Source organism: Anabrus simplex, chromosome 5 (assembly GCF_040414725.1).
Source record: "Anabrus simplex isolate iqAnaSimp1 chromosome 5, ASM4041472v1, whole genome shotgun sequence".
Classification (NCBI taxonomy): Eukaryota; Metazoa; Arthropoda; class Insecta; order Orthoptera; family Tettigoniidae; genus Anabrus; species Anabrus simplex.
Genome location: NC_090269.1, coordinates 348917830 through 348932875, shown reverse-complemented (window position 1 = coordinate 348932875; position 15046 = coordinate 348917830). Strand labels below are relative to the sequence as shown.

The window sequence follows — 15046 nt, the reverse complement described above, 5'->3', positions numbered from 1 at the left end:
TCCATCAAGCCTATGTTCGGATGATTGAAAAGCACGCTGACCTCGCATCAGAAGTTTGAGAACTGAGGGAAATGTATCTGGCAACAGTTAGGCCTCCCGTGATCTCTGCCACACGACTTGTGCACAGTTAGCTGCAACAACACCTATACACTTCCTCAAATGCAGAAGGTTGGAATGTACTCCTTGCCGTATGGCAAGGACCGTTCTACCACAGCAGTAGAGCTGGGGAGAACTTGACAACAGTCCGTCTCCTGACAGGTGAACGCAACAATCTCCCGAATACAAGCTCACAGCTACACGACCGTAACCGCACGGCCAATTCGCTCGTTAGGGTAGACAAAAATCAGTTTGTTCTAGACATTTTACTATTGATATGTATAGGTGACATCAGAAGCCGCCTCGAAAATTATAACGTATATGTGGACAACATGTCTTGTCTCACATTTGACTCAAGTGACACGTCACGTGGATCTTGAAGCAAACGATTCCGATGAATATACGCTCACACTAAGTTTTTTTCACTAATTGAGTACTTTTCACTTAATAATGCAGTCGATAACGACCCAGTCTGATATATATCTGAGTAAATATGTGGCCAACATTAAAAAATTCAATAAAACAGCGAATAATTCACACGTAACTAAACTAACTCACGTGCTAAACTTCCCCCCTAACGATCAGCTGGTTGCTTTCCCGCGCTTGCTACAGTACGATCTGTACTTCACGAAGGCAGTGCCCCTGTTCAGCATACCAGGTGAGGCCGCCTGGTGCGAGGTATTGGTCATCATCCCAGTTGTATCCCCCGACCCATTTACCCCACCAAGTGCCGAGGTTGCGGATGGTGGAAGCCTTTACCTTCCACCCATCCAGGGGCTTTCATGGCCTGTACGGAGATGACTTTGCTTTGCTTTGACATGCTTTTACAATTGAGTGGAGTAAACTTATCATCAGCATAACAGACAGCTGCGAATATATTTTGATCTTCCTTTGAATCGAAGTATCTTCATAAATTTTCTGCCTGATCGTAGTATATTTTCCTGAGGTTCAATATTGCTCTTCCTCCAGCAGACCTGGCTTTCAAGTGTAAACATGTTCCTGAATTGCTGACTAATTTTACAAACATTATATATAAATCTGGATTTATATTGAAAAATCTGAATATCTGCATTTAAAATGGAAATTATGAAAATTAACATTCATTAAATCAAATACACACTTGTTGGACCTTGTACTCACACTTACTTGTTACCTGCTTACTTACACATACGTTATTTGAAGGGCGCCAGCTGTCACTCAGTACAGCAATAATAGAATGAGACTCTTGACTATCTCTAGGGTGTGGGGTAATAAGCTTACTTTTGACAACATACCATATAAGTTCTGGGAAAAGGAGATTGGCGTTCGGTTTCCCCATTAATTTTGAGGTTAAGATATTTTACTGTCAATGAAATGAAACTATGAATTCGTTTGATAGAACAATATATATCCTTTAAATAATATATCAAAAAAATAGTGAGTCTTGTTGCGATAAAACAGATGAGAATATGAAATTATGACATTGCAACTGAAAGAAACTAGGCATGAATTTGAATTCTTCTTGACCGGACATTTAACAATTTATACGAAATATTTCCCTCACTGATTCACTTGACTGTACCTTCAACACTTTTAGTGTAATTACGACGTAATCCATTGATCTGGTGTTTACTGTAGATGTGTCACGCCTAACTTGGTGATACATCCTTGTGACTGCTTCTTCTCCATATCATCTGACTTCTTTGTAAGTCAATATGGTATTACCTCTTGGCAGGTCCAGGGTTGCCCTCTCTGACTTCATGGTAAGCCCTTGCGTCCGTGTCTTCAACTGAGTGAGCGACCAACTAACTTTTGGCCTCACTCTCTCAATGACCAATAATTAATGGCTCACTGAGTCTGCTCCATCTCTCGTTCACACTCGTTCACTGACCAACTAAGGCCTCTTGATCTAGTAGACTTCTTCACTGTACTGCATCCGTATAACTAATGACTGACGCTACAATATGCACCCACCTTATATAGACGTTGGTTGACACCGCTACGTAATCTCCAGAAATAACCATGACATACTCCCACAACGCGGCAAATATTACATACAGTGGTGAAATAGCCCTGCGGCGGCCGACTCGCTGAGCGCATATCTAAATAAATACAATGACATAGCCATGGTGCGGCGATGACTTGGCAGAATCGCCACTAATCTTGCACAATGTCCCAACGTCACACCCAATCTCTGATATATACAACAATTCTCACTGTACAGGTATTGAGTGTTATACTACACATACGTATATATGCATACATCTAAGTACAATCTTGCAAGCAACAGGCAATTGCAAAATCGAATTAAATAAGACTGATAATTACAATAATAGTAACAATATCACAGATAACCTAATAATAATACTAACATAATAATAATAATAATAATAATACAGATAAAATCATACAATATTAAAATACAGATATCATCTTGTAACGGGATTTGAACCGTTACAATTCGCCTCCCTCATAAATAAATCGAAGAACAAATAATCGATTGATTTATGAACAACATAATATAACACTAACACATATAAACACTTTAAATGAGTATACAACAATAATTTTCTTTTTTAGCATCTATACATTTTATAATACATCACGTATATGAGAACTGTTCTCGCATATTGTTATCGCAGTTAACTGTCCAATGTCCTGTTCTCCGTTTTTTTGTCACACAGTACATGACAATGTAGCACTTATTCTTCCAATACACCAATACGACACTTGGTTCACACGCAAATTCGCAGATGTTAGTTTTATTTTGCCAGTTTCTCACAAAAAATAATCATCTTAATCTTATCTCAATAAATCTCCCGTGAAGTACTTCTTTACATATATAATACTATAAATACCGACAATATCCCTTTCCTGATCTATTAAAAATATGCACACTTCGCGATACGGTTCACAATAGTGAAATACCCCTGATACAAAAGAACAACTACAACATATTTCCCGCCTCTGCAGATGATGAAATGGAACTCTGAGTAGCACTCTGTCACTCAAACTGAATCAATTTTGCCCTTGTAAACTTACATATCTCAAGAAATCACATCCTACTTGGCAACAATAATTAAAAGAATCAATACTATCGCTACAAGATGGTTCAATTATTCCGTAATCCAGCATAATGTTTATCTGTTCTTAGACGTCACTAGCATTTTTAAGTTGAATGGGATACTTACCTCCCACAAACGATGAATGGTCATGTACTACAAATTTATGTTCATATACGTGTTCTTCCTCACTTACCACTAAATACCTCTCGATGCTTACCTAACATCGAACACAATTACTCCTCCTGTAATTCACCCAAATTACCTCACGTCACTGCCTCATACCGACTATCCCTCGGATACTGGTCGTACAGGCACGTAACACACCCAACAAAACATTTCCTCTCACTAGGAACAACTTCACTTACCTCTCATATATTTCAAAGAACACACGTCACCAACACACTTACCTCAGACCATCATAATTAACACGTACTTCTTTGCTAGTTTCCTCCCAGAACAAACACACACTACCTAAATTAAAGTCTATTCTACTTCCATGATTTGCAACCAAGTTAGCTCCTAAAACAACTGAATACACAAGTTTTGGTACAACAATTCATGACTGAAACTTACAATTATCTTTACTTATGATCGGTACCGCTGTCATTTTATTTACTCACTTTGACTCACCCAACGGCTGTTATAAGATCTGATAGTACCTTCACTTACCTTCTTCATATCACAATTTCCATCATCGGAGTTACTACCTCACTACTTACGTCATATTCTCAGTAGTATAAGTACTTACATCACTTAACAGAACACTTCTTACGTCTAGCTTACTACTACTATTAATTACTTCATTATCTACGACTACGTCATTACTTAAATATCTCACTTAACATTACTTAGGTCACAATCACACTACTCTTAAATCTACTTTCATTACATAACTAACTATACTAAATACCAGTTCATCTTCTACCTTCGGCCTGTCCACTTAACTTACCCAATTCCCTGTGAATTTGAGATACTCTGGCTCGATAACGTCACCTGGATAACATTCATATTCAGCTTATCATAATGTCTCTGATAACTCAAATCCGTACGCCTCCCATCTTCCGATTCTCTCTGATTACTCTTCTGATACTCTCTCTCACAACTCAAATTCATACGCCTCCCATCTTCCGATTCTCTCTGATTACTCTTCCGACCACTATCACCATCAACACAACTATTAATCCTCTGCGGATCATGATCACTACCTCTTCTCTGATACACGGCTAACATTTTTCCCCTTCTCTCTACTATACTACTTTCTCCAGACATCATGCGCTCTCTCTCTCGCCCCTGTAAACATTCTTCCCAAAGCCTGTCAATGAACTCTTTAATCTCTCCTAGATTAGACATATTATCCCAGTACACTCGAAAACATATTTTACTTTCACCGATAAAAACATTAGACAAGATTTCCACCACGTATTCCCATTCAATAACATTATTCCTCAACTTACTTGCAAATCTTTTCTCAACTACTTTTACAAATTCTATAGAACTGAACTGTTCTCCAGAAAACCCGGTTAAATCACGATCCCTACTGAACAAACCACTCACTATCACCTCACACGCCGACTCACCTGTACCTTTCTGCCGTATCACTCCCTAGCAGTTCACAACTTCTTCTTCTTCTCCTTCCGCTGCTCTTTCAGCATTCTCTTCCACTATTCTCACTTCTTCCTTCAATTCTTCCTCTCTTTCTCTTACCTGCTGTGATAGCATTTCCTGTTCGTTCCGTAGTTCAGTGACCTCCACAAGTTTGCTTTCAATTTGTTCAATTCTACTAATCTGTTCCCTCGTATCTTCCCTAACTGCATTGTAAATTTTGTCCAATCTTTCCTCGACTACCTCATAAATTTCTTCCCGATTACTAGAAATCTTATTACTTAACTCTTTGATACTCTCTGTACAAGTTCCTTTGACATGCTCAATTTGAGTATGAAGATCGCTCCGACTCGACTCCATTTCTCCTCTAAGGTCAACACACTCTTTATTTAACTTGTTTTCTAACGTAGATATTTGATTAGTTACCTCTACTACCTTAGTATCTATTTTAGAATTTAGTGATTCACTCAACCCATCTATTTTATCATTGATCACATTAAGATTTTCGTTACAACTACCAATCATTTCCTCCATTTTACTCCTTATGGAGTCAATCTGTTTATTACAATTTTTATTATTAGTACAAATTAATTCTTTCATATCTTCCTTACTATTTTCGTTACTACTAATTAGTTGTTCCATTTTACTACTTAGAGAGTTAATCTGTTTATTACAATTTTCATTACTACTATCAATTAATTCTTTCATCTCTTTCTTATTATTTTCACTCATCTTTTCCATTCGTGTATTACTATTTTCATTACTATTACTAATTAATTCTTTCATCTCTTTCATCTCTTTCTTATTTTCACTACTACTACTACTAAAAAATTCTTTCATCTCTTTCTTCTCTTTCTTATTTTCATTACTGAGCTCGGTAAATCTGGCCATCAACAAATTTAGAATATCTTGGTTCATTCCCCCCGCGATTTCTTTTTGAATTTCAGTGTGCTTCTCAATTTCTGCACTTTCCTGAATTATCCCAGAAGCTTCCATCGTATTCACCTGCTCCCTACTCTCAGTTTCACCTTGGATGTCCGCAGAAGCAATGACCTTGTCGTCACATGACTTGTTATTGTCTTCCTTGCCCATCTTTGGTTCACTAGTGATAGTACGCGATCTCAAATTAATTTCCCTCTTCAAATCCCATGACATATCCCCAAAATACAAATATATCACAAAATTACACTCTAACATTTACCGGTAAAAATTCCGTTGGCTTAAATTTGCATACTCCTCCCAAAATGAACCTATGATATGCTGTCATTCAGAACAAATTCTGAATTTATTCGAGCACCACGTTGCGGAGCCAATTTGTAAACATGTTCCTGAATTGCTGACTAATCTTACAAACATTATATATAAATCTGGATTTATATTGAAAAATCTGAATATCTGCATTGAAAATGGAAATTATGAAAATTAACATTCATTAAATCAAATACACACTTGTTGGACCTTGTACTCACACTTACTTGTTACCTGCTTACTTACACATACGTTATTTGAAGGGCGCCAGCTGTCACTCAGTACAGCAATAATAGAACGAGACTCTTGACTATCTCTAGGGTGTGGGGTAATAAGCTTACTTTTGACAACATACCATATAAGTTCTGGGAAAAGGAGATTGGCGTTCGGTTTCCCCATTAATTTTGAGGTTAAGATATTTTACTGTCAATGAAATGAAACTATGAATTCGTTTGATAGAACAATATATATTCTTTAAATAATATATCAAAAAAATAGTGAGTCTTGTTGCGATAAAACAGATGAGAATATGAAATTATGACATTGCAACTGAAAGAAGCTAGGCATGAATTTGAATTCTTCTTGACCGGACATTTAACAATTTATACGAAATATTTCCCTCACTGATTCACTTGACTGTACCTCAACACTTTTAGTGTAATTACGACGTAATCCATTGATCTGGTGTTTACTGTAGATGTGTCACGCCTAACTTGGTGATACATCCTTGTGACTGCTTCTTCTCCATATCATCTGACTTCTTTGTAAGTCAATATGGTATTACCTCTTGGCAGGTCCAGGGTTGCCCTCTCTGACTTCATGGTAAGCCCTTGCGTCCGTGTCTTCAACTGAGTGAGCGACCAACTAACTTTTGGCCTCACTCTCTCAATGACCAATAATTAATGGCTCACTGAGTCTGCTCCATCTCTCGTTCACACTCGTTCACTGACCAACTAAGGCCTCTTGATCTAGTAGACTTCTTCACTGTACTGCATCCGTATAACTAATGACTGACGCTACAATATGCACCCACCTTATATAGACGTTGGTTGACACCGCTACGTAATCTCCAGAAATAACCATGACATACTCCCACAACGCGGCAAATATTACATACAGTGGTGAAATAGCCCTGCGGCGGCCGACTCGCTGAGCGCATATCTAAATAAATACAATGACATAGCCATGGCGTGGCGATGACTTGGCAGAATCGCCACTAATCTTGCACAATGTCCCAACGTCACACCCAATCTCTGATATATACGACAATTCTCACTGTACAGGTATTGAGTGTTATACTACACATACGTATATATGCATACATCTAAGTACAATCTTGCAAGCAACAGGCAATTGCAAAATCGAATTAAATAAGACTGATAATTACAATAATAGTAACAATATCACAGATAACCTAATAATAATACTAACATAATAATAATAATAATAATAATAATAATAATAATACAGTTAAAATCATACAATAATAAAATACAGATATCATCTTGTAACGGGATTTGAACCGTTACACAAGATTATTCGATTAATTGCACAATTAGGGTGAAGCATGCTGTTTGTTTTCAGATATGTTCTCAGTTGTCACTTTAAATCCACTAAATTTGTTTCAGACCGTTTAATGACACCAAATGAGTAGATGAGAACAGAGATTACGAAAGAGTTAATAGCCTTTATTTTGGTTCCCGCATTTAGGAATGATTTGAAATGGCTGTGTGCTTAATTAAAGGAAATCAGTCTAGTCTTCCTTTGGTGGTTGAATGACTGATCTGTTTAACTTGATCGAACCCCAAGTACTTGATAATTCTCCTGGCTCAAGATATTCCATTACATCCTTTTCAGCAATATGAAACGCTTCAGTATTCTCAAGTTTCCCTTGTTTCAGAAAATTCAGAACTCCATGTGTACATCAGAGAATCTCTTAGCTAAGGCCACAAACATGGTCAGGTTCCCATCGCTAGCAGTATACATGTACGGAAGGTGACTTATACAGGGAAGAAGGAAGTTCACCGGCCACTTCATATCGTACGATGTCGACATGTAAAAGATCTGTCGTGACACATTTGATGTTTGCCCGACAAAATTAACTAAAACTCTCCCACAGATCACTATCAGGACCTGTTTTTATACCATCCGTCAGAATAAAACGGAACATCGGAACTGACTCGCAGTAGGCGACAAATCGAAATGCCAGCACACCTATACTTGATTATATTAGACATGTTTGCGAAATTAATAACTGGTTTGATAGAAGGCAGTTTGGGTTTAGGAAAGTTTATTCCACTGAAGCTCAACTTGTAGGATTCCAGCAAGATATAGCAGATATCCTGGATTCAGGAGATCAAATGGACTGTATTGCGATTGACCTATTTAAGACATTTGATAGGGTGGATCATGGGAGACTCCTGGCAAAAAAAGAGTGCTATTGGACTTGACAAAAGAGTGACTGAATGGGTAGCTATTTCTAGAAAACAGAACTCAGAGAATTAGAGTAGGCGAAGCTTTATCTGACCCTATAATAATTAAGAGGGGAATTTCTCAAGGCAATATTATTGGACTTTTATATTTTCTTATATATATCAATGCTATGTGTAAAGAAGTGGAATCAGAGATAAGGCTGTTTGCAAATGGTGTTATTCTGTACAGAGTAATAAATAAGTTACAATATTGTGAGCAACTGCAAAATGACCTCGATAATGTTGTGAGATGGACAGTAGGTAACGTTATGATGATAAACGGGGTTCAAAGTCAGGTTGTGAATTTCACAAATAGAAAAAGGCCTCTCAGTTTTAATTACTGCGTTGATGGGGTGAAAGTTCTTTTTGGGGATCATTGTAATTACCTAGGTGTTAATATAAGGAAAGATCTTCATTGAGGTAATCACATAAATATGACTGTTAATAAAGGGTACAGATCGCTGCACATGGTTATGAGGGTATTTAGGGGTTGTAGTAAAGATGTAAAGGAGAAGGCATATGAGTCTCTGGTTAAGACCCCAACTAGAGTATGGTTCCAGAACTGGAAAAAATCCAAAGAAAAGCAGCTCGATATGTTCTGGGTGATTTCCGACAAAAGAGTAGCGTTACAAAAATGTTGCAAAGTTTGGGCTTGGAAGACTTGGGAGAAAGGAGACGAGCTACTCGACTAAGTCGTATGTTCCGAGCTGTCAGTGGAGAGATGGCGTGGAATGACACAAGTAGACGAATATATTTGAGTGATGTCTTTAAAAGTAGGAAAGATCATAATATGAAAATAAAGCTGGAATTCAAGAGGACAAATTGGGGCAAATATTATTTTATATATAGGGGAGTTGGGGATTGGAATAACTTACCAAGGGAGATGTTCAATAAATTTGCAATTTCTTTGCGATCATTTAAGAAAAGTCTAGGCAAACAACAGATAGGGATCTGCCACCTGGGCGACTGCCCTAATTACAGATCAGTAGTGATTGATTGATATTATTATTATTATTATTATTATTATTATTATTATTATTATTATTATTACTATTATTATTATTATTATTATTTGCTAGCTGCTTTACGTCGCACCGACACAGATAGGTCTTATGGCGACGATGGGATAGGAAAGGCCTAGGAGTTGGAAGGAAGCGGCCGTGGCCTTAATTAAGGTACAGCCCCAGCATTTGCCTGGTGTGAAAATGGGAAACCACGGAAAACCATCTTCAGGGTTGCCGACAGTATTATTATTATTTTTATTATTATTATTATTATTATTATTATTATTATTATTATTATTATTATTATTATTATTATTATTATTATTATTATTATTATTATTATTAACAAGTACTAAAACAGCTTTGTCCTGCCCGTCCAGCCGTTCTGCTGGATCGACTTAATTCATTTTCTTCATTCTCTCCGGAATTAATTGCAGATGAGCCATCAAGAATTGACACGTGTCTAAGTCGTCAATTTTGAGTGATCCTCTATGTATGTTCCAACATAACTCTGGAACACACGGAGTCATTTCAACCAAACTTTGTACACATATGACTTACTATGAGAAAAAAGAATTATGTGGGAGTAAGACATCGTTAGCATTCATGGGGATAAGGGTGGGATAGGTGGGTCGTGTAAAAATAATCAAAAACGACCAACATTAGTATCGATTTCATAGTTTTCGAGGTCACTGAGATGAATTGTGACACTCTGGACGCTGTCTAAGTCCAATTTCAGCCTCTGTCGGCACGGGAAGTGAGAAGAAGTGAAAAAAAAAGAATGTGTCCAAAGTGACCGAGATTAGGGCTGAATCCACAGTCCTCGTGGTAGCTAGGCTGATTGTTGACAAGCCAAATGTGTGCCGCAATCGTGTTCATCATATGTATAGCGCACCGCGTAAATGCATACTCACTCATTTGTATTATATTTTTGAAAGTATCAACTACGTTCGAAAAATCAGGGCTGGCACAAGGATAAAGTTTAACGCGAAACAAAACAATCTAGAATTAAACACATAACAATAACTCTAAAACTACAAAATACTTCGTAAAATATGAATCACGTGATAATAAAGAAATCTACGAAAATTCACTTCACACACATTTAACAGGTAATACAAATCCTAAATGTAAACATTCACAAAAGTACCAGGGCTGCGCCGGTATTACAGTTAATCATATTATTATTATTATTATTATTATTATTATTATTATTATTATTATTATTATTATTATTAAGCCGACCCTGCGATGTAGGAGTAGCGTGCCTGCCTGTTACCCTGAGGCCCCGGGTTCGATTCCCGGCCAGACTGGGGCTTTTACTTGTATCTGTCGGCTGGGTCGAGGTCCAGTCAACCTACCTGATTACAATTGAGGAGCTATCTGACTGTGAGATGGCGGCCCGTTCTAGGGAGCCCAGAATGACGGCCGAGAGGATTCGCCACGCTGACCACACGACACCTCATAATCTGCAGGCCTTCGGGATGAGCAGCGATCGCTTGGTAAGCTACAGCACTTCGGGGCTCTTGCGCCATGGGGTTTGGTCTTATTATTATTATTATTATTATTATTATTATTATTATTATTATTATTATTATTATTATTATTATTATTATTATGTGCGTATGGACCCAATGGATCAACCAAAGCTCTAACGATTCTGTTTTCTGAGTTGCCAAACAGCTCTCATCCTTTCTCAGTGGATCCTTTTTCGTTCTTCCGTCCACTTTGCTCCAGTCTTCTTTTTCACTTCGTTCTCTGGTTGCACTTTCCATCCATTAACTTTTTCCTATAGAGGTTTCTGTCCGCGGTGTCGGTTGAGATCATCTGGGCTTTTTTCCAGATCTTTCTTCACTTCCAGTACCCATGGAATATTTTTTAGACGTTCTATGTAGATGAGAATCTTGTGTGTCAGTCTACTTGCCGACAGTCTGCAGACGTGCCCATAAAATTTCAGACGTCTTTTGCGGATGTCTGCTGCAATGTTGGAAAGCTCTTCTGTTACTTTGCGTGACCTCAGTCTATTACCATCTTCTGTTTTACGGGGGCCGAGAATTTTCCTCAGGATTCTTCTTTCTTCTTTTAAAATGTTTTCTATGTCACCTTTCCCGTTTAGTGTAAGGGTCTCTCCGGCATATAAGACTTCGGGCTTGATTACTGTATTATAGTGTCTGATCATTGCATGGCGGGACAAGCACTTTGTTTTGTATAGCCTATGTTATGAACCTACCGTAGGCTTTCCGAAACTTTTGTAGGCGAATTTTCTGGCCAGTCTTCTCGCCTCCCATTGGTTCAAGTATTTTTCCCAAGTAGGCCTACTTGAAGTGTGGTACTGGGTTGATTTGCCCATATGTCGTGTTCAAATTTTGGATGTCAAGTTTTGAGCAGAAGAACTTGGTCTTTTCATTTTCTTCACGTGCTCGCTTAGGCTTGAATCACATATAAAATTGTTGGCACGACGATAAAAAAACAACTAGAGTACAATTTCGTGCTTTCGTTTCTCGGTACCGCCATTGTAGAGTAGGCTTACATTGACTGAAGAGTCCTTTTGTAGTTTGCTCACTGTATTGCTGGAGCAATGTTGGATTGTAACGCCTGCTAGTGGGAATCTTCTCCGTTATCTATTCCGCTTGAACAGAGAGGAAGCCGGTCAGCGGCTATCACTTGATGGACCGACACTCCTACTTACTGCTACTTCATCGAGCAGCCCGGAGGATTTACCGGCTCTCAGCACCTGTTGCGTTCCCTCAGTCTAGTCACCAGATCACTCTCCACCCACTACTTGGGGGGAAAAGTCATCTGGAGGAGCTTTTCTTCGCTGTTCGGTAATGATGGGGACGACGACTTACTAACTCCACGGTCATATACGGAAATATTGTAAAAGGGGGTGGATGGCAATTATTGTTTTAAGGTTAATAATAATAATAATAATAATAATAATAATAATAATAATAATAATAATAATAATAATAATAATAATAATAATAATAATAATAATAATAAATTCCCGCCTCTGTAGTGTAGTCGTTAGTGTGTTTAGCTGCCACCTCCGGAAGCCCGGGTTCGATTTCCGGCTCTGCCACGAAGTTTGAAAAGTTGTACGAGGGCTGAAACGGGATCCTCTCAAACTCGTGAGGTCAACTGAGTAGACGGGAGTTCGATTCCCACCTCAGCCATCTTCGAAATGGTTTACCGTAGTTTCCCACTTCTCCTCTAGGCAAATGCCGGGATGGTACCTAACTTAAGGCCACGGCCTCTTCCTTCCCTCTTCCTTGTCTATCCCTACCAATCTTCCTATCCCCAACACAAGGCCCCTGTTCAGCATAGCAGGTGAGGCCGCCTGGGCGAGGTACTGGTCGTCCTCCTCCGTTGTATCCCATCTACCCAAATTCTCACTCTCCAGGACACTGTCCTGGAGACGGTAGAGGTAGGATCCCTCACTGAGTCCGAGTGAAAAACCAACCATGGAGGGTAAACAGATTAAGATATAAATAAATAAACAAATAAATAAATAAATAAATAAATAATCATAATAATAATGAATGTATTTTTGTTTAAGCTGCATGCGCTTCAGTTTCGGCGATCCGTTTTACTCTGACACATGGCAGAGAAACTGAAGCTCTATGGCAACTTATGGCTGAGTTTAAAAAAATCAATTTTGTAGGGTAAACATCAAATTTGTCAACCATGGTTTTTTTATATGCCGAGATCGTAAGGTGTGATGTGTGGAAGGGACATTTTTATTCACCTTTTACAAATCTAGCTACAACTACCAGGTTTGAACCTGTATTCTTCTGATCTGAAAACCGATACTCTTAACAGTGATCCACAGAGCACGTTTTAAGGTGAAATACTTAGTACAGAATAATAATAATATTATTGATTTTACGTCTCACTAACTACTTTTCCGGTTTTCGGAGACGCTGAGGTACCGGAATGTTGTCCCGCAGGAATTCATTTAGATGCCAGTAAATCTATCGACACGAGGCTGACATATTCGAGCAGCTTCAAAAACTACAGGACTGATCCAAGACCGAACCTAGCAAGTTGTGGCCAAAACGCCAACGCCTCAACTGTCTAAGCCATTCAGCCTTGCAACACAGAAAACATGCAAGAGTTATCTCCCTTCAAAGTATGGAGTTATTGGTAAATGGAACGGAGGGGCCATTCCCCAGATTTCGCAGTACCATAGCGACTCATGAAGGGAGGTCAATCGAGTAGTATGAAATTGAAGATCCTAGTGTAAGTCTTACCCAGCTAAGGTCTCAGTGGTTGCCATTCTACATTGCCTAATTGAAAGCTCCTAAGAGGAGAAATAAATTGTTGACTAGCAAGAGAGTTAGCACAATTTGGAATCAGCGAGAAGACAATTACAGAGTGAGCAGGGGAGTCGTATTGCTGCAAACACGCACGGGCGCTGTGGTGGTCAGTGTAATTGTATCAGATAACTGGTCGAGTTCAGTCGTGATTGTATGTTGATTTCTGATGTTGAAGACGACACAAACACACAGCCCCCAAACCTGAAGAATTAACTGAAGAAAATTTATATGTCTGGCCCGGCCGGGAATCGATTCCGAGACCTCACGGACCAAAGGCCAGCATACTAAACATTTAGCCATGGAGCAAGAGTTGATATCAGAAATTATTCTGAAGAACCTACAACTATGAACGCTGTGAATGATGTACTACAATGTTTCCTACAATCGAAACTAAACTACTTTTGGAATATAGAGTGTAATGATAGGACGGCATATTTGAGTATCGTGCCTTCTCTTTGAAGCTATCTTGTAAACACAAATAAGCTATTTCTGTCTACTTACTCCAGGCATGATGACACTCTCGATATCCGCCATGATGTTGTCCCAAGGTTCTGGGTCCAGAGGAGCACTGTCTGGTAGAAGTGATCTCAGGTATCCTGGCTTCACATCGGGGTACACCCTTCTGTCCCTGATATGTTGGAGGTAGTCTGCGATGTAATCTACCATTTCCTTCCCTGTGGATCAACACAAACACCAAATTATGACTCGCAAGGCAATTCACAAGTTGGCAGAGAAAGGATTTATAAAAAGATTGTAGGAGAGTTCCCAGCACACAAAAGAATAAACAGAAATGGAATATGGATATGGATATGGATATGGAATATGGCTTGTCGAAGTATGCAAGGCTTTTAATCCCAAACTAATGTTTACCTATTTTAAAAAGATAAGTAGAAAACAAACCTGGCTGTCCCCAAACCCACAACTCGGGGAATTCCAAATTGACCATGTAGCTATAGCCACTGTCGGCAGCCCTGAAGATGGTTTTCCGTGGTTTCCCATTTTTACACCAGGCAAATGCTGGGGCTGTACCTTAATGAAGGCCACGGCCGTTTCCTTCCAACTCCTAGGCCTTTCCTACCCCTTCGTCGCCATAAGACCTATCTGTGTCGGTGCGACGTAAAGCCAATAGCAAAAAAGATCAAATTCGTCGTTTCTATAATGAGACTATGGTACAATTATTATTATTATTATTATTATTATTATTATTATTATTATTATTATTATTATTATTATTATTATTGTTACCGTGTTTTAGCGGTAGG

At 38.6% G+C, this 15046-nt stretch overlaps 1 protein-coding gene across 1 annotated transcript in view; it reads right to left on the bottom strand.

Annotated features, from left to right (window-relative positions):
* The window catches only part of Hdc (histidine decarboxylase), a 110754-nt gene extending 96024 nt beyond the window's left edge, over positions 1-14730 (bottom strand). Inside the window, exons 1-2 of the mRNA XM_067148166.2 lie at positions 14685-14730; positions 14286-14458 (exon numbers count right to left, since the gene is read on the bottom strand). Of these exons, the coding sequence (XP_067004267.2) occupies positions 14286-14458; positions 14685-14730 (219 nt within the window). The remainder of the gene's footprint in view (positions 1-14285; positions 14459-14684) is intronic.
* Positions 14731-15046: the final 316 nt, after the last annotated feature.